The sequence below is a fragment of the Lynx rufus genome, unplaced genomic scaffold (assembly GCF_022079265.1).
Source record: "Lynx rufus isolate CCGP_SWC_20201006 ecotype Redwood Valley unplaced genomic scaffold, mLynRuf1.p SCAF_18, whole genome shotgun sequence".
NCBI lineage: Eukaryota > Metazoa > Chordata > Mammalia > Carnivora > Felidae > Lynx > Lynx rufus.
In genome coordinates, this window is record NW_025814832.1 from 2325904 (window position 1) to 2349051 (window position 23148).

Genomic DNA, 23148 nt, shown 5'->3' on the forward strand with positions numbered 1-23148 from the left:
TTGAATTAATGCCTCCGCTTCATTCAGCCCAAAGAACCAGGACTGGCCAGCTCAGAGCGGTAGCTTGGGCAGGGAAGGAGGGGGAAGAGAGACAGGTAGGCACAAGTGGGGAAGAGCTGAGCTGGCCTGGCAAAAGCGGGGCGGGGGTCGGGTTTGCTCTGAGGATGCAAAGCGGCCCTAGGATGGGGAAATGCATCCCCTCGACCCCAGCGCTGCAGCGAGTGGGCCAGGTGTGGAGAGTGCGTGAGTGTGTGTGTGTGTGTGTGTGTGTGTGTGTGTGTGTGTGTGTGAGAGAGAGAGAGAGAGAGAGAGAGAGAGAGAGAGAGAGAGAACGTGTGTCCGCGTGTGGCTGTGACGCGCGCCCCGTCCCCGGAGCTGGTTGCGGAGTGTGCGGCACCGAGTCTCGGCGGACTCGGGCGGGGGCCAGGGCCGGGGCTGGCCGGGGCGGGGCGGGGCGGGAGGGTTCGCGCGCGCGCGCCCGGGCCTGGGCCCTGCCCGGGATGACGACAGGCAGCGGCCCGGCCCCGGGCGGGCCCTGGGCGGGGAGAGCGTGCCGGGGCCGCGGACTCCGGAGCCGGCCACGCCGCCCAGCCTGGCCCCCGCCTGCGCACCCGAAGAGCCGAGCCGGTGGGTACGGGGGGCGTGGGCGCACGGCGGGCAGCAGCCGCGTGGTCTCGGGAGGGGTCGGCCGGCTAGGGGAAAGGGGGAAAGGGCAGGTGGCCGAAAGCCGAGCCCAGCCCGGAGCTGCCGTGCGGGAAGGCGGGGGTCGCCGGCCTGGGGATCGCTGGGGCCGAGGGTCGGCCCGGGGCGGCCTGGCCCGGCCCGTGAGGGGTCCCAGAACTCGGCCTCGTGGAGACTTAGATTACTTGCAGGTAACGTGAGGGCGGGGAGGGCGGCTGGGGTCACAGGATCCAGGCACCCTGTACCCCCTTTGGGCCCCTCCGGCAGCCGGGGCTGCCTCTGGGTTCCGGAGAGGACGCTCGAGCCCCGCCCCTTCCCGTACTCCGCCCCCGGGGCCCTGCAGTGCCAGCTTCCCCGCGCCTGGGCGCCCGTGAGTGCGGCGGCCGGGGTCTCGGAGATGAACGAGAGAATGAATGGTTGGTCCACGGCCTTATTCAACTCCCGGCACGTTCTGGGCTCTGTGATTCGTTCATTCATACAGGCGTCCACGAGGGGTTACTGAGCCCCTACTGTGTGCCTAGCCACGGTGTACGCCCTGGAGGGAGCAGTCTCCTGGGAGAGACTGACAAGGAAACTGGCGATTAGAGCACGATGAGATATGGAGGGGGCTATGTGTTGGGGGAGGCAGGAAGGGGTTCTGAAGGAGGTGATACCTGAGCTGAGTCTTCAAGGATGACTAAGAGTCAGTCAGGTGGGGAGAGGGAGGGTGCGCCCAACCAAGGAAGGTGCAGGTGCAAAGACAAGAAGCTTAGGGAGAGAGCGACGTGTGATAGGGATGGGGGCAGTTCCTCCTGGCTGTGTGTGGTAGTGAAAGAAGGGACTGGAGAGGACCACCCCTGTGGTCACACGGGAACACGGGCACATCGGGTGAGCTGAGGACAGAGGGGGCTGCTGGAGTCTATATGCAGGTTCCTGGCAAGAAGCATTAGGTGTGAAGTATGGGCTTGGCACATGGAAGGGTGCCCTATAAACTTTCACTCCGTTAACATAAGATGTTAATTAATCAGACTTGCATTTGTAAATACTACAGGCTGTTGTGGGAAAATGGATTGGAGGGAGGAAGGCTGGGAGGGCAGTGTGAAGGTTGCTGCCTGATCCAGGAGCACAACAGTGAAGGGGGAGCAGAGGGAAGGTTTTAGCAGGTGGTGACTCCTTGGTGTGAGAAATGGAGGGAAGTGAACAGGACTTTTGATGCCAGATGGTGATGACTAGCTGGAGGTGTCTTCCTCCTTTCTACATATAGCATATTGAACAAGGAGGATAGGTCAGGGGGGCAAAGTGCTCTGTTTACTTCCGCTGGACCCCCAAGCAGAAGTGTTTGGCAGGCCAGAGACCCATGATTCTAGAGCTAGAGTGTACAGCCCTTGACTGGGGCCCTGTGAACAATCGGGTAGAGCCCTTTAGTCCCCACCTTTCATCTCCCTTGCCCCTCACAACAGTTGCCTTAAGTCTGGAACAGTCCTTGGTGGGGCAGCCTGGGCCCAGATCTAAGATACATCCAATAAATATAAACTGAGCATAATGAATATAAACTGAATATAAACTCTTCTGTGCCCAGCACTACACTGTGGGTGAGAGAGGCTATGATTCTGTTTCCCCAAAAGGCCAGGAGGCTGCCTCGGTGGAAATCAGCTTTTAGCAGAAATGTGGGGATGCTCAAAACACCCTCTCCAGATCTGCATGGGTCCTTTGAGGCTCTTTGAGGCCACTGCCTTCCCCACTCCTCCAGAGGCCAGTCTTGAGGGTACCTGGCCCACCCTAGGTAAAGGGCACTGGATGACCTAGGTCTGCTGGGTCTGCCCCATCCCTGCCTTTAGAGGAAATGACACAGGTGGGAGGAAACCCAGAGGTAGTCTTGGGAAATAAGTCCTGGGTCACTCGTGTCCCTGGCTTTTCGCCAGCCTGCAGCCAGCCCCTAGGTGCAGGGCCATGCTGGGGGCCCAAAGGCAGTGGGTACTCCCTAGCTATTGCTCCTAAGGCCTACATATCAATAGTCACACAAAACCGACAGGGTTGTATACTGGGCACAGCAGTCACGGGGTTACTGAGGAAGGTCATAGCCTGCCAGGGCAGCGAGTTAACCCTTGCAGAGAAGCGGAAGCTTGGACATCCACCAGCCAGCGGGCGGGCCTGCCTCTCTCCTTCAGGGCAGCCCTGCAGAAGCAGTGAGTGCTGGCGTTGCCGGTTCCAACCCCACCCCTCCTTTTACTAGTCCTGGGATCTTGAACAAGTCATTCACCTGCCCAGACTCAGTTTCCCCGCCTATAGAATGGGGTAATAACACAGACCTAAAGGCTTGGCTTGGGAGCATGGAAGGGAGTACGGTAAGTCGGCGCTGAGAACGCAGGAAGCTCCAGGAGCTGCAGCCTTGGTCGCTGTGTCTCTCACACCCTCGGTTCCCCGCCTCCCTACCCCTCCCTGGGGCTGGCGCTTCCGTCCAGTGAGGCGGGGCGGGCGGGGGCCGGGACCCCGGCTGGGGCCGCCCCTCTGGCCTGCCCGGCAGCGAAGACGCCCCCTCCTTCCGCCGCCGGGCGGCGGCTGTGGGGGCGCCAGCGGGCATCCCGGGAATGCGGCGGCGCGGCTCCGGGTGGGGGGTGGGGGGGGTGGCCGGCAGGACCCCTCCGCACGCGGATTCCCCTCATTCCAGCCGCTTGACGAGGCAGCGGGCGGGGCGGGCTCTGCGGCCGCGAGGCTCCTCCCGCTCTCCGCTCCTCCTCCCCGGTCCGCGAGCGGCCGCAGCGCCAGCCCTGTCGCCCCCTTACCGCAGGGAGCCATGCTGCTGGTGGGGGCTCGCTCGACCTCGTTCCCCCAGTATCCAAAGGCGCTCCCCACCCCGAGTGGGCTGGAAGCTGAGAACCCTCCCCGCTCCCGTTCCCTTCTGGATTTTAAACCTGGGACGCCGCAGAGGGCGCCCCCTTCCTCCCTGAGCCCGCCTCTGTCGGTGGCGTTTAATACCCCCCCTCCTCTCCCACCCATCTCCCAGCTGCGCACCCAGTCCCCTGGCCCCTCCGCAAGGCCCCATCTCCCAGCTGGTACACCCCCCGCGGGGTCCCCCGGGCCGCGGCTCCGACCGGGCTGTTGTTCTCGAGGTAATGAGCCTCCCCACGAGGCTGCAGCCCGCACCTGCCGCAGCCTCACCCCCTCTCGGGGGATCCTGGGTGCGAGGGGCATGCTGGGGCTTTAGGTCTCGGCCCCGCCTTTTCCTCTCTAGGACAAGTCCGCGTTACTGTGCCTCAGGTTCCTTATCTGTCAGGTGGGAAACAGGTAAAGTTTATGAGAGCTATCTGTAACTGGCAGGCACGCCTGAGGGGCTTTCCCCACTATAGGAAGTGTGACCTATCTGGCCCAGGGCCTGGCTCTTAGTAGGTCTGTCCCAAGCACGTGTGGAATGAATGTCGGGCCGAGAGAGGGAAGTGCTTGTTGAGGGACTGGGAGGTGCCTTCGCGCTTTATCTTAGCCTTCCCAGCAATCTTTAAGGCAGGTATTAGCCACATTTTAAGGATGCAGAGTTGGCTCTAGGAAACCGACTTGCTCCCATACAGCTCATAAGAAATAGCCCAGCCTTTTGCAAGCACCAAAGCCTTTTAGCCATCACCGCCTCTGCCAGCGGTGGGACCTGAGCTAGAGTTTGCCCCTCGAGTGCCTTTTAAGACCCCAGCGACGGTGGGGCTGCTTGGAGCTGGTTTGGGAGAAGAGTGTCCTGGGGGATCAAGAGGGAGAGGAGAGGAGCCCCTGAGCGAAGCACAGAGGACCTCGTTAGGGTGTCTGGGATAGGGGAGAAGGGTATAGGCCCCAAATGCTGGAAGTCGGGTGTACATTTCCCAGATGGAAGAATGAGACCTCCATAGGGGCCACACACCGCGCCCGGCAAAGGCTCCCTGTGGCCGTGGCTGTCCCTTGGGTGTGCGCTCCGTCCTGACTCGGAACCTAAAGAGATTTTCTTGGGCCTTAAGGACACTGGGCCACCCCCCAGAGAGTATATAGGGGTGGACAGTGTCCTGCACGGAGGCTCCGCCCGCCTGGGCGCGCCGGCCGTATTTGGACATTTCGGTCTATTTTTAACTTTCCTGGGACTTGAGGTTGGGGTGAGGGGAGATGGAAATCCTGCCTCCTTCGGGACCCAAGGGCCTCAATCTTCGTCGTGCGCCTGGCCTGATGTGTAGTGTAGACACAGCCCGGAAGTCAGTTCCGGGTCCGTGTAGACGCGGCGGCCGTGCGGGTTCCGGGCCCCACCCTGGAACCAACAACGCCCCTCCTGGAAAACCTGACTCAGGCGGAGCCCCTGCCGGGCGGGGAGCTCCGTTCCCCCCCCCCCCCATTTCCACCCCCGCACCGAAATCCCGCGTAGTTCCCACCCCACTCCCACCAGCTGGGCAGGAACCCCCGAGTGCGAACCCGGTGCGAGGCGGGGGCGGCCGGGGAGTCCCGCGCTTCTGAGGCTCGCGCAGGGGGCGGCGCGGGGGGCGGGCCGGCCCCTCCCTCGCTGACGCCGCCGCCGCCGCTGCCGCCGAGCCCCGGGCGGAGAGCACGGGCAGCGGAGCAGGGCGCCAGACCGGCCGGGCAGGATGCGCTACCGGGCGTCGGTGAGCGGAGGTGGCGGGCAGGGCGGGGGGTCCCGGGCGTCCTTCTCTGCCTCGCGGCGCCGCCTCGGCCCCGCCAGGAAGCGGGCGCGGCCCAGGAATTTCGGGTGGAAAAACGTCCCGGAAAGTTGCAGGGGGAAGAGGCGGAGGCAAAGAGGGCCGCGGGGCACTCGGACCCAGAGCCCGGCTGGCGGCTCTCAGGGAGGGCTGAGAGCACAGAGACCCGTCACCCAGAGGGCAAGGGGGCGGGAGCTTTGGCCAGATTTGGCAACAGCTTCGGGACAGGATGGGGGGGGGGGGCGGTTAAGGCGGCGAGGGACAAGCCTGGGAGAGGCAGGCCAGAACCAGAGGGGTGCCCCAGGCCAGAGATCTGGATACTTTGTGGTTGGAGGAGAATTGATGGCCTCAGTGGGATCTACACCCCCCCTCCCACACTGCCACCTTGCTTTTCTCCGACCCTTGACACTCGACGTCAATTTCCTAGAGCCCCCTCTCCTCCAATGTGAAGAGTGTAACCTGGGGTGAGGGCCTTGTTGAGCCTGTGTGCTCTGGAGGCAGCTGGGCTTTCCATGGTAAAACCCCCACCCCCTTGAGGCTTCTGGGGCTCTCAGGAGGAGGGTGTCTGGGGAGGCTGGCAGCTGGAGGAGAGGGTGTGGCCCAGCTATGGGAAGGAGTCCCCCCCCACCTCCTCCCCTGCAACTTCTGGGGTGGGTGTTGAGTCCAGCTGGGACAGGAGGCCCTCTGGGGAAATCCCTCTCCTGTGGTCTGTTGGTGGCCTCTTGCTTGGTCCCTGACTCTCTTCTCCTGGAGATTTTGATGAGTGAGGGTGGCAGAGATGGCTCCACCCTGACTGCAGAATTCACTCTGAGCCATTTTGTCCTCCAAAGCACCTGTCACACGTGGCCCAGAACTAAGGGACTTGAGGTCACCTGGTCTAACTCAACTCCTCCTTGAGGAGGAAACAAGCCAGAGAGAGGAGGGGATTTGTCCAAGGTCAACAGAGCATTCTTTTTATTATTCCAGGGAGTTTCTTCTCATGACTCCTCTTTCTCTACACAAAAAGCAGTGCCTGCCTGGATTTAGTGGCCTTGCTTCACATTCCTCAGGGTCTTCTGTGCCCCAGTGTCCTGTGTCCAGGTGCCATGTGCCCCACATGGTCCTTGTTCTGTATGACCCATGTCTTCAATGTTCCATGTGCCAGCTTCCTGTGACCCTGCCCCTGTACCCAGCATGGTCCATCTCTTGGGTGTTCTCTGTGTCCTGGGTGCATGTGCCCCTGGTTGCCCTCTTAGTCCCACAGGCTGAGGTGGAAGAGAAGCAGCCTTACCTTACCCTGCTGGCTCTGACCGTCCTGTGGTCCATTCCCTGCAGGCCCTGGGCAGTGACGGGGTGCGGGTGACAATGGAGAGTGCACTGACGGCCCGTGACCGGGTGGGGGTACAGGATTTCGTGCTGCTGGAGAACTTCACCAGTGAGGCAGCCTTCATCGAAAACCTGCGGCGACGCTTCCGGGAGAACCTCATTTACGTGAGCCCCAAGTGGGAAGAGAAGGGTTTCTGGGGGGCGCAGACACAGGTCTGAGGGGGAAAGAAGCACCAGGAGCCTCTGGGAGAGACTTCTGATTCTCCTCCCTCAACCCCCAGACCTATATTGGCCCCGTCCTGGTTTCTGTCAACCCCTACCGGGACCTACAGATCTACAGCCGGCAGCACATGGAACGTTACCGGGGTGTCAGCTTCTATGAGGTGCCACCCCACCTGTGAGTGACCCCCAGCTTCTCCAGGAGTGACCCCCCCCTCCACCTGAGATGACCCCACCTGAGATGACTCTCACTCTAGAACATCCCTGACCTCCAACCTGGGATGAATCATTATTTACATCTGTGAGGGGTCCTACAATCTCTCACCTTAGAGTGACCCTGATCCCCACTTGAGATGAATCTCTCAACCCCATCTGGGTGGGGCCTCCCCAGCCCCCACCCCACCTCACACCCCTAGCTCCTTGCCCCCAACTGTACCTGGGCATGGCTCCCTAACCTCAGTGACTCTGCAACCCCAATCTCTGCCTGAATAACTTCTAGGACCCCCACCTGTGAGTGATCTCCTCAGTCCTCCATCTCAGAATGACCCCCATTTCAGGGTGAAGGACCTTCCCTGACCCGCAGTCCTGAGGGTCCCCAATCCCCATCTGTGAGGGTATGCCCAACTCCCACCCACAAATGAATTCCAAGCAAATATGAGAAATACGGGAATCCCTGTGCCCCATCCCCCTCCTACCTTGCCCCACTCCCATCCCTTAAGCTCCTGACAAGCCTCTGCCCCAGGTTTGCAGTGGCCGACACCGTGTACCGGGCACTGCGCACCGAGCGCCGGGATCAGGCGGTGATGATCTCTGGGGAGAGCGGGGCAGGCAAGACAGAGGCCACCAAGCGGCTGCTGCAGTTCTACGCTGAGACCTGCCCAGCCCCCGAGAGGGGGGGTGCTGTACGTGACCGGCTGCTGCAGAGCAACCCGGTGCTGGAGGTAGGGGACAGCAGTGTCTGCAGGGAGGGAGGGGCAGGGAGAGAACACCAGATATCCCTCATACCCCCCTCTGCTCCTAGGCCTTCGGAAACGCCAAGACCCTCCGGAACGATAACTCCAGCAGGTTCGGGAAGTACATGGATGTGCAGTTTGACTTCAAGGTACCTGTGGATGGGTCAAGGCAGGGGGAATGGGATTCCCAGGTAGTAGGCACCCACTCGCCAGGTCTTTGCTATCAGCAAATATTTATTGAGCGTCTACTCTGTGCCAGGTGCTGTTCCAGGTGCCGGTGGTGGTACAGCAGTGAAACAAAACAGACAAAAATCCTGCCTCCAGGGAGATAGACAATAAACAGAAAAATGTAATTTAGGTGACGAGTGCTATAGCAAAAAATAAAATGAGGTGAGGGGTGGGGCCAGTTGCTATTTTAAATAAGGCAGATAGGGTAGACCTCACTGAGAAGGTAGTATTTTGGTAAAAGCTTGATGGAGACGGGAGCAAGTTGTGCGGATACCTAGGGGAGAGAGTTCAGGCAGCGGGACTAACCAGTGCAAAGGCCCTGGGGTAGGAGAGTACCTGGTAAGGACAGCAAGGAGGCCAGAGAACAAGGTGCCCAGGAATAGGAGGGGAGACTGGATGGTGCAGGCACTTCTGGGTCTTTGTAAAAAGTTAAAAAAAAAACAACTCTGAGTAGGGGCACGTGGGTGGCTCAGTCGGTTAAGCCTTTGACTTTGGCTCAGGCCATGACCTCATGGTTCATGAGTTTGAGCCCCGTGTCGGGCTCTGCGCTGACAGCTCGGAGCCTGGAGCTTGCTTTGAATTCTGTGTCTCCCTCTCTCTCTGCACTGCCCCCCCCCCCTGCACATGCTCTGTCTCTGTCTCTCTCAAAACTAAATAAAACAAAACAAGAAACTCTGAGTAGAGGGGAGCTGTTGGAGGGTTTGGAACAGAAGTGCGTCATGATGTGACGTTGCTCTCCAACAGATCCCTCTAGTGCTTTGTCGAGAGTAGATGGTAGGAGAAGCAGGCTGAACAAGGAAACCAGTCCAGAGGCTGGTGGTTATTAAGCCGAGATGACAGATGACAGTGGCTGGGACCAGTGTGGTGGCAGTGTAGAGTTTTGGATGTTTTGAGGGTTAAAGCAGCAGGATTGGCTGCGTGGCGGGACATGAGGTTAGGGAGGAAAAGAGGCTTCCGAGAGGAGGGCAAACTTCTTGGGCCGAATACCTAGAGGGGCAGAGCGGCCACTGACCAAGATGGGAAGAGAGGAGCTGGTCTGAGGAGGGGACACCACGAGTACAGGGTGCAGTTCCAGGCCTGTTGAGTGTAAGCAGCTCGTCGGACAGCCAAGTGGAGTGGCCAGGTAGATAGGGCCGGACGTGCTCATTTCCCAGATGAGAACACGGAGGCCAGAGGGGGTGGCTGGCTGAGCCCATGCAGCTAGTCGCAGCTCTAGAATTAGAGGCTGGGAGTGCAGAGGAAGGCGGGGGAGGGTGGGTTGGAGCCTATCCCCAGGCCCCCTGAACAGCCACCATGTCCTGCCCTGCCCACAGGGTGCACCTGTGGGTGGCCACATCCTCAGTTACCTGCTGGAGAAGTCCCGAGTGGTTCACCAGAACCACGGGGAGAGGAACTTCCACGTCTTCTACCAGCTGCTGGAAGGGGGCGAGGAGGAGTTGCTGCGCAGGCTGGGCTTGGAGCGGAACCCCCAGAGCTACCTGTACCTGGTCAAGGTGAGTCGCGAGCGGGCAGGGCGGGTGCCACCCAGGGAACGCAGCGCCGGGGCTGGTGACCCAGCTCTGCCCTTCCCCCAGGGCCAGTGTGCCAAAGTCTCGTCCATCAATGACAAGAGTGACTGGAAAGTCGTCAGGAAGGCTCTGACAGTCATCGACTTCACTGAAGATGAAGTGGAGGTGAGGCCGGTGCTGGGGACGGCCCCCCTTTCCTCCTGCCGCACCTGGAAAACCTCCGTCCGCTTTTACAGCCCTTACAGCTCCCTTCTCTCAGACACTCCCCCACCTATTCCTTGCTCCATCTGACTGCTCACTGGTTGCCCTCCTTGGCTCTCTGCCCCTCCTGTGACCCCCACCCACCCCTCCCTGTTTGTCCAGGACCTGCTGAGTATTGTGGCCAGCGTCCTGCATTTGGGCAACATCCACTTTGCCGCTGATGAGGAGAGCAACGCCCAGGTCACCACCGAGAACCAGCTCAAGTATCTGACCAGGGTGAGTGGGGTGAGCAGAGGGCGAGGGCAGAGGGGCTGAGGTGAGGAGGAGTGCACCCCCACCATGCCCACCCCCTCCCTTGACAGCTGCTTGGTGTGGAAGGCTCGACGTTGCGGGAAGCCCTGACACACAGGAAGATCATCGCCAAGGGGGAGGAGGTGAGGCCAAGCCTTTGTCTCAGGACGTGGGGGGTGAAGGGGGTGCAGGTGCTCCAAGGCCTCTTCTGAGACTCCCACCTCCAGGAACGCAGCCTCCTGTCCTTACACCGTCTTCCCTCTGATGTGGCCACTGTGGCCTCTCCTGGTGTGCCCCACCCCCCAGGCTTACCAGGAGCCGGGAGGACAGAGTGGCCATGGTTTTCTGGTGCTCGGCCTGAGCCCATACGGGAGGCAGAGGGAAAGGGGTCTGTGGCATTCATCTCCCGTCTCACCTTGGCTGGCAGCTCCTGAGCCCGCTGAACTTGGAACAGGCTGCGTATGCACGAGACGCTCTTGCCAAGGCCGTGTACAGCCGCACTTTTACCTGGCTGGTCAGGAAGATCAACAGGTCGCTGGCCTCCAAGGTGAGCTCGTGGTCCTTGGCACATGCTGCTTCTGAGGCAGCAGAGAGGGCAGTCCAGGGAGGCCTGGGGCTGGGTGCTGGCAAACACCAGGACCCACGCTCTTTGTTGAACCGCTGGCCCTAGGATGCTGAGAGCCCCAGCTGGCGGAGCACCACAGTCCTTGGGCTCCTGGACATTTATGGCTTTGAAGTGTTTCAGCACAACAGGTCAGCCCCCCCGTCCACCTGCCCGTCTCTCCTCCCATCTCCCCTGTCCTGGTCCCTCTCCTCTTGCCCCTGCCTCTCGTATTCCTGACGAAGTCCCCGGCCACCTCGGGTCTTGCTCTGTGTACCTTCCCTTAGCTACTCCGAGTCCTCCCCGCATCTCTCCCCTGTCCTGATCCTGTGTCCCCCTTGAACTACCATGGGCTCTTCTGTTTCCTTCACAGCTTTGAGCAGTTCTGCATCAATTACTGCAACGAGAAGCTTCAGCAGCTCTTCATCGAGCTCACCCTCAAGTCGGAGCAGGAGGAATATGAGGCAGAGGGCATCGCGGTGGGTGCGAGCCTACAGGTGTCCCTATGGACACCCCATAGGAAGCCAGGCACTGGGGTCCCCCGGACAAGGTGCTAGGACCCCATGATGATGCCGTCCTTCCCTTTTGCCCTTCAGTGGGAGCCCGTCCAGTATTTCAACAATAAGATCATCTGTGACCTGGTAGAGGAGAAGTTCAAGGGCATCATCTCCATTTTGGTGAGTCCTTGCTCTTTCAAGGACTCATATTGGGGGCTGGGTGGGAGGATGTTACTCCGTTCCCTGTTCTCTTAGGCCTGTCCATGGAGGGCCTGAGTTTGGTGTTGAGTAGGGACAGGGCAGGGCTGTGTGTGGAGGGTGAGGTGAGGTGCTGGTCTGGTCTGGAAGGTGTCTGTGGGAGGCTCCCTATGATCTGCCCCTGTCCGCTGCATCTCTGCTTCCTGGCACGATGCCCCTGAGTCTCCTGTGCCCTCCGGCTCCTTCCCTGATACATCCCTCATCCTCTGCCACACCCCCCCAGGATGAGGAATGTCTGCGCCCTGGGGAGGCCACGGATCTGACCTTCCTGGAGAAGTTGGAGGACACAGTCAAGCACCATCCGCACTTCCTGACGTAAGCGGGGTGGCCGAGCAGCTTAGGGGCAAGGGCTCGCTTGGGGAAGAGCCTGTGAAGCGCGGGATCCCCCTACAATCCTAAGACCCCAGTCATAAGGAGGGATGACCAGGGGAGTTGCTAAGCTGAGGACAGGCGCACAAAGCCACAGCTTGTGGTGCATCCACAAAGTAAGAAGCTAAGAGGAGCATGGCTCCCTCCTTATTCTTTTTTGAGAATGAAACTTAAGATTTTTTTAGCTTCCTTATTTGGAAGTTGCTCTTTCTTTAAGGATTCCCCTAATGTGGGAAGGGGAAGGAAAGAAGCAAGCACCTCTGCCCTGCATCTTTTGTGCACATCACCTCCTCTAACCTGAAGCAAGCCTGTAAGGAGGCATTCGTGGTGCTTTCTCCACTGTACTGAGGCTCCAAGAGGTGACGTCATTTGCCTAAGGTTATCACACATTTAGTAAGTTGCAGAGCTAGGACTCAGGCCTGGAGCTGTTGAATGCCAAAGCCCTGAGCATTTTACCTTTTTATTTTTTTATTTTTATTTTTTGCTTAGTTGTAACCTTAAGGGGCACCTGGGTGGCTCAGTCGGTGAAAAGTCTGACTCTTTTTTTTTTTTAATTTTTTTTCTAATGTTTATTTATTTCTGAGACAGAGACAGAGCATGAGTGGGGGAGGGGCAGAGAGAGAGGGAGACCCAGAATCCGAAGCAGGCTCCAGGTTCTGAGCTGTCAACACAGAGCCCGATGCAGGGCTTGAAGTCACAAACCGTGAGATCATGACCTGAGCCAAAATTGGTCATTCAACTGTGACCGAGCCACCCAGGCACCCCAAAAGTCTGACTCTTGATTTCAGCTCAGGTCATGATCTCACGGTTTGTGAGTTCAAACCCCGCATCAGGTTCTGCGCTGACAGTGCAGAACCTGCTTGGGATTCTCTCTCTCTCTCTCTCTCTCTCTCTCTCTCTCTCTCTGCCCCTCTCCTGCTCATACTCTCTCTCTCTCTTTCAATTTATTTATACATAAATAAACTTTAAATTAAAAAATCGTAACACTAAAAACCTCTTCCTGGGGGCGCCTGGGTGGCTCAGTCAGTTAAGCATCCAACTTCGGCTCAGGTCATGATTTCAGGGTTCTCAGGGTGCAGCGCTGACGGTGTGGAACCTGCTTGGGATTCTCACTCTCTCCTCTCTCTCTGCCGCTGCCCCACTCACGCTTTCTCTCTCTCTCTCATAGTAAATAAATTAACATTTTTTTTCTGATTGTAAAAATAATGATGCTCATTAGAGAAAAATTGGAATGTGTGCAAAACCCACTTGTTATCTAGCTTAACACCCAGAGGTCATCACTGTTAACAATGTGAGGCATTTCCTTCCTGCCTTTTTCTATATGTTTTTTTTTCATAGTTGAAAACTTATTGTGTATAAGGTTCAGGATAATGTTATATCCTGAGTGTTTTCCTGTATCATCAAACAGAAAAATTTCCTCAAAACACTTCCTCCAGTGGCTCTAACTCACAGATATTCCAGTGCTCTCACCCAGCCTCTGGAGGCCCCTAGCCAGCCTCCAGGCTTCTGCTGGGGTAACAAGGCTGCCACAAACATCCTTGTGCTTTAAATCTCTCCCTGTATCTCTGGTTAGTTGCTTGGAATAGTTGTAGAAAATGGTGGGGGTGGGGGTGTGCCTGGCCGGCTCTGTCGGTGGACCATGTGACTCTTGATCTCGGAATTGTAAGTTTGAGTCCCATGTTAGGTATAGAGATTACTTAAAAAATAAAATCTTAAAAAAAAAGTAGACAATGGGTTAAAGGGTATAAATACACTTAAGTAATCTTTTGGGGCAGATTTCCATTCTTAAAATGCAGTGGGCAGCACTGAGCCTTCTGAGCAGAGTCAGATAACAGCCACAGGCAATGAAAGGAGACCTCTGCCCCATGAGCCCCAGCCGCGCAGAGGCCTGCATCCCGGTCCTGGCACTGTGTGACCCTGGGAAAGGCCGTCTGCCTCCCTGAGCCTCCGCAGCTGACAGCCCTGCCCTGTCTGTCGCCAGGCATAGAGGGTTGTGGCGTGGCCCAGGGCGTACCTGCTCCTTACTAGATGCCCGGTTCGTCTCTTGAGCCTCTTCAGCAGGAAGGCGCATGGCTCAGGCCAGCAATCTGTAGCTTCCTCTCGTTCTCCAGGCACAAGCTGGCTGACCAGCGGACCAGGAAATCTCTGGGCCGTGGGGAGTTCCGCCTTCTGCACTATGCTGGAGAGGTGACCTACAGTGTGACCGGTGAGGATTCTGGAGCTGGGTCCCCACAGTGGGCAGGGAGAGGGGCTCTCCCTCACCTCGTGTCTGCTCCCCCCTCCCAGGGTTTCTGGATAAAAACAATGACCTTCTCTTCCGGAACCTGAAGGAGGTGAGAAAGACTAGGGAGAGGGATCGGGATCTGGGCACTGACTGACCTCTGCCCCAGGAATGGGTCCCACCTGTCACTGTGCCCTGACTCCCTGCTTTGCCCTCACAGACCATGTGCAGCTCAGAAAATCCCATTATGAGCCAATGCTTCGACCGGAGTGAGCTCAGCGACAAGAAGCGGCCAGAGACGGTGTGGAGGCTGTGGGGACCTGAGGGGGCACGTGTGTGCACGTGTGTGTGGATGGGTGCCTGCGTGAGCCAGGAGTTGGCAGCGTGCATGTGAGCTACGTGTTCACTGGTACACATCTGTGTGTGTCTAGGAGGCTGCCCGTGGGTGCATCTGTGCTGGCTTCCATGTGTGCACCTGTCTCTACCTGTAGACCCACACATGAACCCCCGAGTCCTTGTGGGGATTGTACCTGTCTCTGCATCGGCACTTGCCTGCATTCACCCACTCGGCAGACATTCCTAGGCACTTAGGAGACCAAAATGAATAGGTGCTTTCATAGAAATGTGCACAGGGTGCTTTGGAAACAGAATAAGGAACAGCAAATTGCCTGAGGGAGTAGAAGTGGGGGGAGCAGTCTGGGAAGGCTTCCTAGAGGAAGCATCTGAGATAACTTGGGACTAAGTGCTTGTCAGAGGGACCTATGGGAGAGCACAGAAGGCAGAGGAAGGCCCAGCACAGACACGCAGAACCCAAAAAAAGACCAGGAGGTTGACAGGAGAGTGACATCATGGAGAGAGAGGCTGGGAAAGGCGGGTGCGGCCAGTAGTGCCTGATTCAGGGAGAGCTCCAGTGAGCTGAGGGCAGAGGTGTGGCTGTTGGGTGTGGCGGGAGGAGGTCCCGGGTCCCAGCAGGAGCAGGCTCAGTCTGAGGTAGAAGCTGGAGTACTGCAGGCTGAGACACGCTGGCAGGGAGGGTGCAGAAACCATGGGTTGCCCAGTGTCCCACTCCCCAGTCCCTTGTTCCCTGATGGATACCCCTCGCCCTCCCCACACACACATACCTCCCTTCACGGGAAGGACACGCACCACTGTCCAGGCCTCTCCAGCAGGCTGCAGGTTCACGTATCCACTGATCTCCTCCAGTGCCTTCCAGGCAACCCACTGGTCTAAAATGGGCCCTTGATTGCACAGTGCCCCAGGCCTGCCCCTTCTGTGTCCCTAACTCAGGACGAGGATCACCCACCACCCAGTCTCACAGGCCAGAAACCTGGGCAACATCCGTGACTCTTCAGTCTCCCCCATCTCCCTCATCCAGACAACTACTGGATCTTGCTGGTTCCTGCTGCCTGAGTACTTCTCAGCTCCTTCCCCTCAGCCTGTCCCCATAACCACTGCTCCAGTTCAGTGCTCTGAGCCAGCCAGTGTCATCTCTGGTCTCCTCCTGGCTTCCTGGCTGCCCTTGCCACCCACCCTCCATATATTTGCTTAGAGGTCTTCCAAAATGCAGATCTGTGCCTGCTGTTCCCTCATTCCAGATTCCTCATTGGCTCCCTATTTACCTCAGGAGAAGTCAGTCCCCCAAAAGTGACTCTCCAAGCCTGTCATGATACTGCATCTGCTTGCCTCTCTAATCCTATCTTGTTTACTCCCAATTGGATCCTTTCACTGCTTATAGCTCCCTGGGTACATGAAACTTTTGCTCAGGCTGTCCCTCTGCCTGAATACCTTCCTCTCCTCTCTTCCTTCTGGCTGTCTCCTACTTATCCTTTAAATCTCAGCCCATGGGGCATTTCCTGATGCCCCTTACCCCACCAACTAGATTAGTTGCCCCTCCTTGATGCTTTTGGAACCCCCAGGCACACACCTCTGTCATTGATGGAATTGCGAATCTGTTGAGAAGTCTACTTCTCCCATAGGCCTGAGATCCTTGACGGTCTTGATGAGCAGTGTGCAGAGACAATGGTTGGATGCATAGGCATTAGGACACACTGGTAAAGAAGGTGGCCCTGAAATTCTAGAAGGAGAAAGAGTTGTCGTCAAAGGGAGATGTAGAATCGGGGTTGTGGGGATACCTGAACAAGTGTTTTTGTTTTTGGTTTTTTAAGTAATCTCTACAGCCAATGTGTAAAAGATTGGGTGTAGAGATTGGGTGTGGCTTGAGCCCACAAGAGTAGGTTCCAATGATTGAGTCTCAGCCTGGTGCCTCCTGAGCAGGGTTTTTAGATAGGAGTGAGGTTCCTAAGCTGATGTCTCTAGCCCAGCTGGAAGATGCCAGCAGTCTGGTCCCTCCCTCTACTGTGAGCTTGGGGAGGCAAAAGGAAGGGCCCAAGTAGGGCCCAGGGTAGCTGTGGGGACTGGCGCCACTCCGCTCCAGGAAGGGGCGTCTGCAGGGTTCAGCAGCTTTGCCCCAGTGAGGGGCAGCTGCAGGGATCCACAGCCTTGGCCAACCTTCCATTCACTTTGGCTGCCCAGGTTGCCACCCAGTTCAAGATGAGCCTCCTGCAGCTGGTGGAGATCCTGCAGTCCAAAGAGCCCGCCTATGTCCGCTGCATCAAGCCCAATGATGCTAAACAGCCAGGTAGGTGCCTCGGCCCGCCATAGGCCTGTGGGGACTGGGTCACCCCTGCAGGTTGCCCCTGCAGGGGCAACAGGCTATCCATCCCTGAAAGTCCACTGACCACCCTGTTACCCCTCCCCCAGGCCGCTTTGACGAAGTGCTGATCAGGCACCAGGTGAAGTACCTGGGGTTGATGGAGAACCTGCGCGTGCGCAGAGCCGGCTTTGCCTATCGTCGCAAATACGAAGCTTTCCTGCAGAGGTGGGGGCGTGGCCTGGCTCAGTGCCAGGGAAAGGGGGTAGGAAGGAGGGTAGGAATTTCTGGATCCCGTGAGAGCAGACAGGGATTCTTAGCCCCATTTCAGAGACTAGGACACTGAGTCTCTGAGCTGCTGTGGGATGCATGCCAGGGGACACTCCATGCTTGAAGGCCTAATATCAAGCTAGGTGGACAGGATGCCAGTGCTCCCAACCCCATCCCCCACCCCACCTGCTCAGGGACCTGCCCTCATAGAGCACCTGGTTAGGGGTCCATAGGCATGCATCCACATGCTTGTCACCAGGTGGCATGGTAAAAGTCTATGAAGAGGACAGAGTTTCCAATCAGTTCAGAAAGGATAGAGCAGCTTTGTGGTTGGTCTAAGGGGCTGGAGAGTCAATCAGATTTGAATTCCATCCCTGCCACTTTCTAGCCCTGTGGCCTTAGACAGATGAGGATACATCAGTTTCCTCCTCTTTAAAATGGATGCAGTGGTGGGGCGCCTGGGTGGCTCAGTTGGTTAAGTGTCCGACTTCAGCTCAGGTCATGATCTCATGGTTCGAGAGTTTGAGCCCCGCGTCAGGCTCTGTGCTGACAGCTCAGCGCCTGGAACCTGCTTTGGATTCTGTGTCTCCCTCTCTCTCTGCCTCTTCCCTGTTTGCTCGCTCTCTCTCTCTCTCTCTCTCTCTCTCTCCCTCTCTCAAAAATAAATAAACTTTAAAAAATTTAAAAAAAAATGGATGCAGTGGGGCGCCTGGGTGGCTCAGTCGTTCAAGTGTCCTACTCTTGATTTCGGCTCACAGTCATGAGATTCAGGCCCCTGTGTTGGGCTCTTTGCTGAGTGTAGAGCCTGCTTAAGATCCTCTCTCTCCCTCTCCCTCTCTCTCTCTGCCCCTCTCCTGCTCACTCTCTCGAAAAATAAATAAATAAAATAAAATGGATATAGTGACAAAGTGACCTCGCTTTTCATGAGCTGCAAGTCATGGGTGGGGGTACCCAGCATGTACCCCAAAAAGCTGATTTGGGTCCCCAGGGGTGGGGGGGAATTGATTGGGGTGGGGCCTGGGTGCATTTCCGCTCCTCCTGTCTCCAGGTACAAGTCACTGTGTCCAGAGACATGGCCCACATGGGCAGGACGGCCCCAGGATGGGGTGGCTGTGCTGGTCAGGCACCTGGGCTACAAGCCGGAAGAGTACAAGATGGGCAGGTGAGTGGTACCCGCCCACACCCAGTGTTTGGGGTGCTAAGGGGTAGCAAGCAGGGGCTGATCACTGCTGCCTCCTCAGGACCAAGATCTTCATCCGCTTCCCCAAGACCCTGTTTGCCACAGAGGACGCCCTGGAGGTCCGGCGGCAGAGCCTGGGTAAGAGAGAGGCCGCACCTTCCTGTCCCAGTGGGGTCTGTTCTGGGGAGAAGGAAAGAAATCACTGCATTTGGGCCTTTTCTCCAGGAAGCCCAGTTCACTCACATTCAGCTCCCCTCCTCCTTACCAGCTCCAGTCCTGCTCCTGGATGCAAACTCTGAGCATATTCCCACCTTCCTTTGCTCCCTCCTTCACTCCTTCACGCATTGCATTCTCCTTCTCTTATGTATCCTCTCATTCAGTAGTTCCTTCAACCACTCTCATTTGTGCCCCTCAGTGAGCTCTGACAGTGCCAGGCCCTCAGCTGGTTCCCCAGGGCTCTGGCCAAGTGACTTTCTTTCCCCACCACAGCCACGAAGATCCAGGCCGCCTGGAGGGGCTTTCACTGGCGGCAGAAATTCCTCCGTGTGAAGCGATCAGGTGCGGGGGCCCAGGGGTCCTCAGAAGGGGCAGGGTCTGAGGCTAGAGTGGGCCGCCATCGTGAGGAGATTAAGGTCAGCCGTTTGTGGTCTCCGCAGCCATCTGCATCCAGTCGTGGTGGCGGGGAACGCTGGGCCGGAGGAAGGCAGCCAAGAGAAAGTGGGCCGCCCAGACGATCCGGCGGTGAGCACCGGGGCGCCACGAGGGGGTGGTGCAGAACAGGCAGTGGGGCGCTGCCAGGCCTCTCACCCCCACCCCTGGCGGGCCCACACCCCCAGGCTCATCCGTGGATTCATCCTGCGCCACGCACCCCGTTGCCCTGAGAATGCCTTCTTCCTGGACCACGTGCGCACCTCCTTTCTGCTCAACCTGCGGAAGCATCTGCCCCGGAATGTCTTGGACACTTCCTGGCCCACACCGCCACCTGCCTTGCGTGAGGTCCGTGGGCTTCCCTACTGATCTGGGGACCGTGAAAGCACTCAGCGGAGGGGCCTACTGATCTTGTGGACGGAGAAGCATTGGAGGTCCCCCGAGGGAGAACTGGAGCTGGGCCACAGAGAATGAGTTCTTTTGAGAGAAACGGCTCAGGAATGGAAGGGATGTCCAGGTTGGGGGCGGGGGGGGGTCACTCCAGCAAAGGCCCAGTAGTGGGCATATGCCTAGTGTCTCCAGAGGGAAGGGAGCCGGGCTGTGTAGGTGCCCTGACCTCCCTCGTGCCCTCAGGCCTCAGAGCTTCTGCGGGAGCTGTGCATGAAGAACATGGTGTGGAACTACTGTCGGAGCATCAGCCCGGAGTGGAAGCAGCAGGTATGGAGAGTGAGGAGGCAGGCGTGGACTGGGACTAGCCAGCGAGGTCGGGGCAGCGTGCTGGGAGGAGCATGCTGGGAGGAGCACGTCACCTCCCCCCCCCCCCCCCCCGGATTTACAGTGTGATGTCAGACGGATCCTGGGCCCTATTTGGCCTCGTGTGTGAGGTCAAGGCTGGAGTGGCTCCTGGGTGGCAAATAGAATTTGTCCTATGGGCCCACTCCACCGGAGTGGTAGAGGCTCCCCAGAGCCCTGTGTTGAAAAGGCTACAGAATCAGTCTGATCGGTTGGTAACGTCTGCCGTGGTTGCATGGATGGACGTTGGTGGCTGATGTGCCTTGTGTTGGCCAAGTCACTATTGGATGATGCTGAAAGACCCACCAGCTCAGATAACCTGTTAGTAGTTTAGAGTATCAGCAATCAGCCAGCTTCAAGGTGCCAAGCTAGAGGTGAACGCCAGGGGCCCCAGGGCCTGATACGATGGGGAGTTAGCCCCCAGGTCGAGCCTAGCCCCTGGAAATGCTGTCTTGACCCTTCTGGAAAGCCTTCTGTCTTGTTAGTGGGGTTGGGGGCAAAGCAGAGGGAGAGGCCAACAGCAGGGTTGGTGGCAGGGCCTCGCCTCCTGGTGCTGGGGCCAGAGAGAAGGTGAGAGACTGTCTCAGTTCCTGGGGCTGGCCTGCCCCTTCCCGCTCCCTGATGGTTCCCACCCCTTGTAACCCCCACCTCCCGCCCTTGTCTCCTCAGCTGCAGCAAAAAGCCGTGGCTAGTGAGATCTTCAAGGGCAAGAAGGACAATTACCCCCAGAGTGTCCCCAGGCTCTTCATCAGCACACGGCTTGGTGAGCCCCTTTCAGTGCTCCGACCCTCCAACACCATCCAACTTAAGTCCCCTCTCCCCTCCCCTGACCTCTCTCTCCCCCATCTGCGTTGCAGGTGCAGATGAGATCAGCCCCAAGGTACTGCAGGCCCTCGGCTCTGAGCCCATCCAGGTGAGACCACGGTTCTGCGGCCTGAGGGCTGCATGGGGGGTGCTCGGGGCCTGGGCAGAGAATGAGGGGCTGCCCTGGAGGCCCTGTAGCCCCTCCCCGAGCCCTCACCCCACCTTCCATCTGCAGTATGCGGTGCCTGTGGTGAAATACGACCGCAAGGGCTACAAAGCCCGCTCCCGGCAGCTGCTGCTGACACCCAGCGCCGTGGTCATCGTGGAGGACGCCAAAGTCAAGCAGAGGATTGACTACACCAACCTGACCGGTGAGCTGAGCGAGAGCCCAGGGCTGCTTAGGGAGGACCCTCGCTCTGACCCTTGACCCCTAACCTCTGCCCTTCTCCTCAGGAATCTCTGTCAGCAGCCTGAGCGACAGCCTCTTTGTGCTGCATGTGCAGCGGGAGGACAATAAGCAGAAGGTACCCTGTTGGGGCCTGGGCGGCAGGGCCGAGGTGGGTTCTCGAGCTTTGGGCAGGGCCTGACCCCTCTCTCTTCTGGACGCCCCCAGGGGGATGTGGTGCTGCAGAGTGACCACGTGATTGAGACACTGACCAAGACAGCCCTCAGTGCTGACCGTGTGAACAACATCAACATCAACCAGGGCAGGTGAGGCGGTCAGGGGTGATGAGGGGACCAGGCGTGCGTATGCAGACAGCCCTCACACACCCCCTTCCTTCCAGCATCACGTTTGCAGGGGGCCCCGGCAGGGATGGCATTATCGACTTCACGCCTGGCTCGGAACTGCTCATCACCAAGGCCAAGAACGGGCACCTGGCTGTGGTGAGTGGGGCCAGCAGGCAACAGCCCACCTCCCTACCAGTAGCCCTGGGGCTCAGGTGAGCCTCGGGTGCCGAGCTTCCTCGGCAGCTTGGCAGAGCCTGGGCAGCTCATCCATGGGTCTCCATCCGTGGGGCATCAAACCACCTTGTTCTTCCCATTGCCCATTGAGGGCCAGAGAGTGGGGCCATATGAGCCTCCACGGTGCAGAGGGTCATAAAGATGGCAGCATCGGGAGGTGGGGGAGGCCTGGGAGGCTCGAGGGGAGCTGTAGACAAGGCCCACTCTGGCAGGACGGGGAGTCCTATGGGAGTAGGATCGGAGTCTCCAGGACTGAGGCCACCAGACGCCCACCCCTCAGACCGCCACTGCATTTATCTAATCCATGTAGACAAGCACCCAAAGCGCCTGGGTCTGCTTCCTACTCACCACTTGGGCTTCTCTCTCTGCCCCCATAGGTGGCCCCACGGCTGAACTCTCGGTGATGAAGGCGCCCACTGGACCCCCTCCCACCTCCCAATGCTTTGCTTCTCCCCACCTCCCCTTCCCACTTACCAAAGACTCGAGCTTCTAGACAGGGACCCAGGGACACCTCGAAGCCCACTGACAAATTCCTGCCTTTTGCTCACCCCTCTCTTGAGGGAGCAGCAGGGGCCAGGGAGCCGCCCCAGAAGTGGGCCAGGCCGGGCCACAGCAATAGGAAAGCCGGGGACAGAGGCGGCCATGCCAGCCCCACTGCCGATGCCAAATATTTGAGAGAAGGGAACTTTTGCTGAGGTTTTCTCTGAGATTTTTTGATGCTTTATAAGAAACTATTTTTTAAAAAAGCTATTTTCCCACCCCAAGACACACTGGATGTGTTTTCCCTGATGCCAGCAGGGCAGGGAGTGTAGCCGAGGGGTTGGGTGGTCTGGGCCCCGGTGTCCTCTCCCTTTCCCAGGCCACTCTCTCCTCTTCATTCCCTTGGCACCTTTCTTTCTGCCTGCGTGCCCACCTGTACCCTTTGCAGCCCACTCTGCCATCCCCTTGGGGGCTGAGACCACCTCTGCCTGCCCCCTTCTTCCTGCCTTAAAAATACCCTTTCAAAATCATCACCCCCGCCTGAGGACATCCTGGAGCGGGGGAAGGGGTCTTAGACCACAGAGATCATCTAGTGTAAGCTTCCTGGTGTGACAGAGCAGGAGACAGAGGCCCAAGAGAAGGGATGTGCCCTTCATCCAGCAGGTTGGGGCAAAACCAGGACTGCAGTCCTGTCTTCAACACACCTCACTGCCTCTCCAGGGACAGGTTCATGTCTTTAAGGGTGCGTGTGGCTCCCTAACCAGCAATCACCCTGGGGGCCAACAGGTGGGAGAAGCAGTCCTACCTGAGTCTATGCCTTAGGATGACAAACATCCTATTTATATACTTTGGCCCCAATTTAAGGATGTAGGCCCTTTCCTGGCCCTTACGCCCTCCTGTCTGCGGAGCCCAGGGAAGAGGCTAGCCTTGGGAGGAGCTGCAGAGGCATCACCTCTTTCTGCTGTGTCCCCCCACCTCCCCAGAGGGCCTGAGCGCTGCCCAGCTGCCTCTGCCCTCCTGGGGGTCTCAGCCCACCGCTGATACTTCTGCAATCCAGAGAAACACTAAATAAAGCAATATGTGTTTGCCAACATTGGTCTGCTTGTGAATGTTAGGAAAAGGGACAGGACCCCTAAAGGCAACCCAGGGTCTTGTGTTAGAATTTTGCCTTGTCCACAGAAGGAGGAAGGCAGGGTGCCTTCCCGGAGGGAAAACAGAAGTAACCAGTAGCTGCAACACAGACTTGCTTTTTCGTTAACTATCTACCGAAGGGCTGCTCAGCCTGGCCCACTGCTGTGGGCCAGGGGAAGATGCATCTCACACAGTCCCTGCCCAGTGGTACTCAGCCCGGCGGAGAGAAACACAGCCCAGTGTGGGAAGTGCAGGCCCCAA

General features: G+C 58.1%; 1 protein-coding gene across 3 annotated transcripts; it reads left to right on the forward strand.

The window, feature by feature from the left end:
- Positions 1–514: 514 nt before the first annotated feature.
- Positions 515–22847, forward strand: MYO1C (myosin IC). 3 transcript variants are annotated; one of them, XM_047080641.1, is made up of 32 exons: positions 515–627; positions 6633–6788; positions 6905–7020; positions 7585–7783; positions 7864–7944; positions 9337–9516; positions 9598–9696; positions 9895–10008; positions 10095–10166; positions 10451–10570; positions 10694–10776; positions 10998–11103; positions 11221–11301; positions 11603–11694; positions 13860–13954; positions 14035–14081; positions 14190–14270; positions 16502–16607; positions 16730–16847; positions 17938–18051; positions 18131–18207; positions 18559–18627; positions 18726–18810; positions 18906–19065; positions 19351–19434; positions 20179–20272; positions 20367–20422; positions 20549–20684; positions 20767–20837; positions 20927–21024; positions 21099–21198; positions 21654–22847. In XM_047080641.1, the coding sequence occupies exons 2-32, from the start codon at positions 6663–6665 to the stop codon at positions 21678–21680; spliced, it is 3087 nt and encodes a 1028-aa protein (XP_046936597.1). In that variant the 5' UTR covers positions 515–627; positions 6633–6662; the 3' UTR covers positions 21681–22847. The 3 variants fall into 3 exon arrangements, with proteins under 3 accessions (XP_046936597.1, XP_046936596.1, XP_046936594.1); XM_047080640.1 differs by lacking the exon at positions 515–627 and adding an exon at positions 3926–3945; XM_047080638.1 differs by lacking the exon at positions 515–627 and adding an exon at positions 5196–5264.
- Positions 22848–23148: the final 301 nt, after the last annotated feature.

What these genes read in the sequence shown, in the direction of transcription:
- MYO1C (XM_047080638.1), top strand. An exon ending in GCTACCTGTACCTGGTCAAG is followed by an intron (nt 9,517 to 9,597) that starts GTGAGTCGCGAG and finishes CCCTTCCCCCAG; the next exon opens with GGCCAGTGTGCCAAAGTCTC. An exon ending in GCCCGGAGTGGAAGCAGCAG is followed by an intron (nt 19,435 to 20,178) that starts GTATGGAGAGTG and finishes TTGTCTCCTCAG; the next exon opens with CTGCAGCAAAAAGCCGTGGC.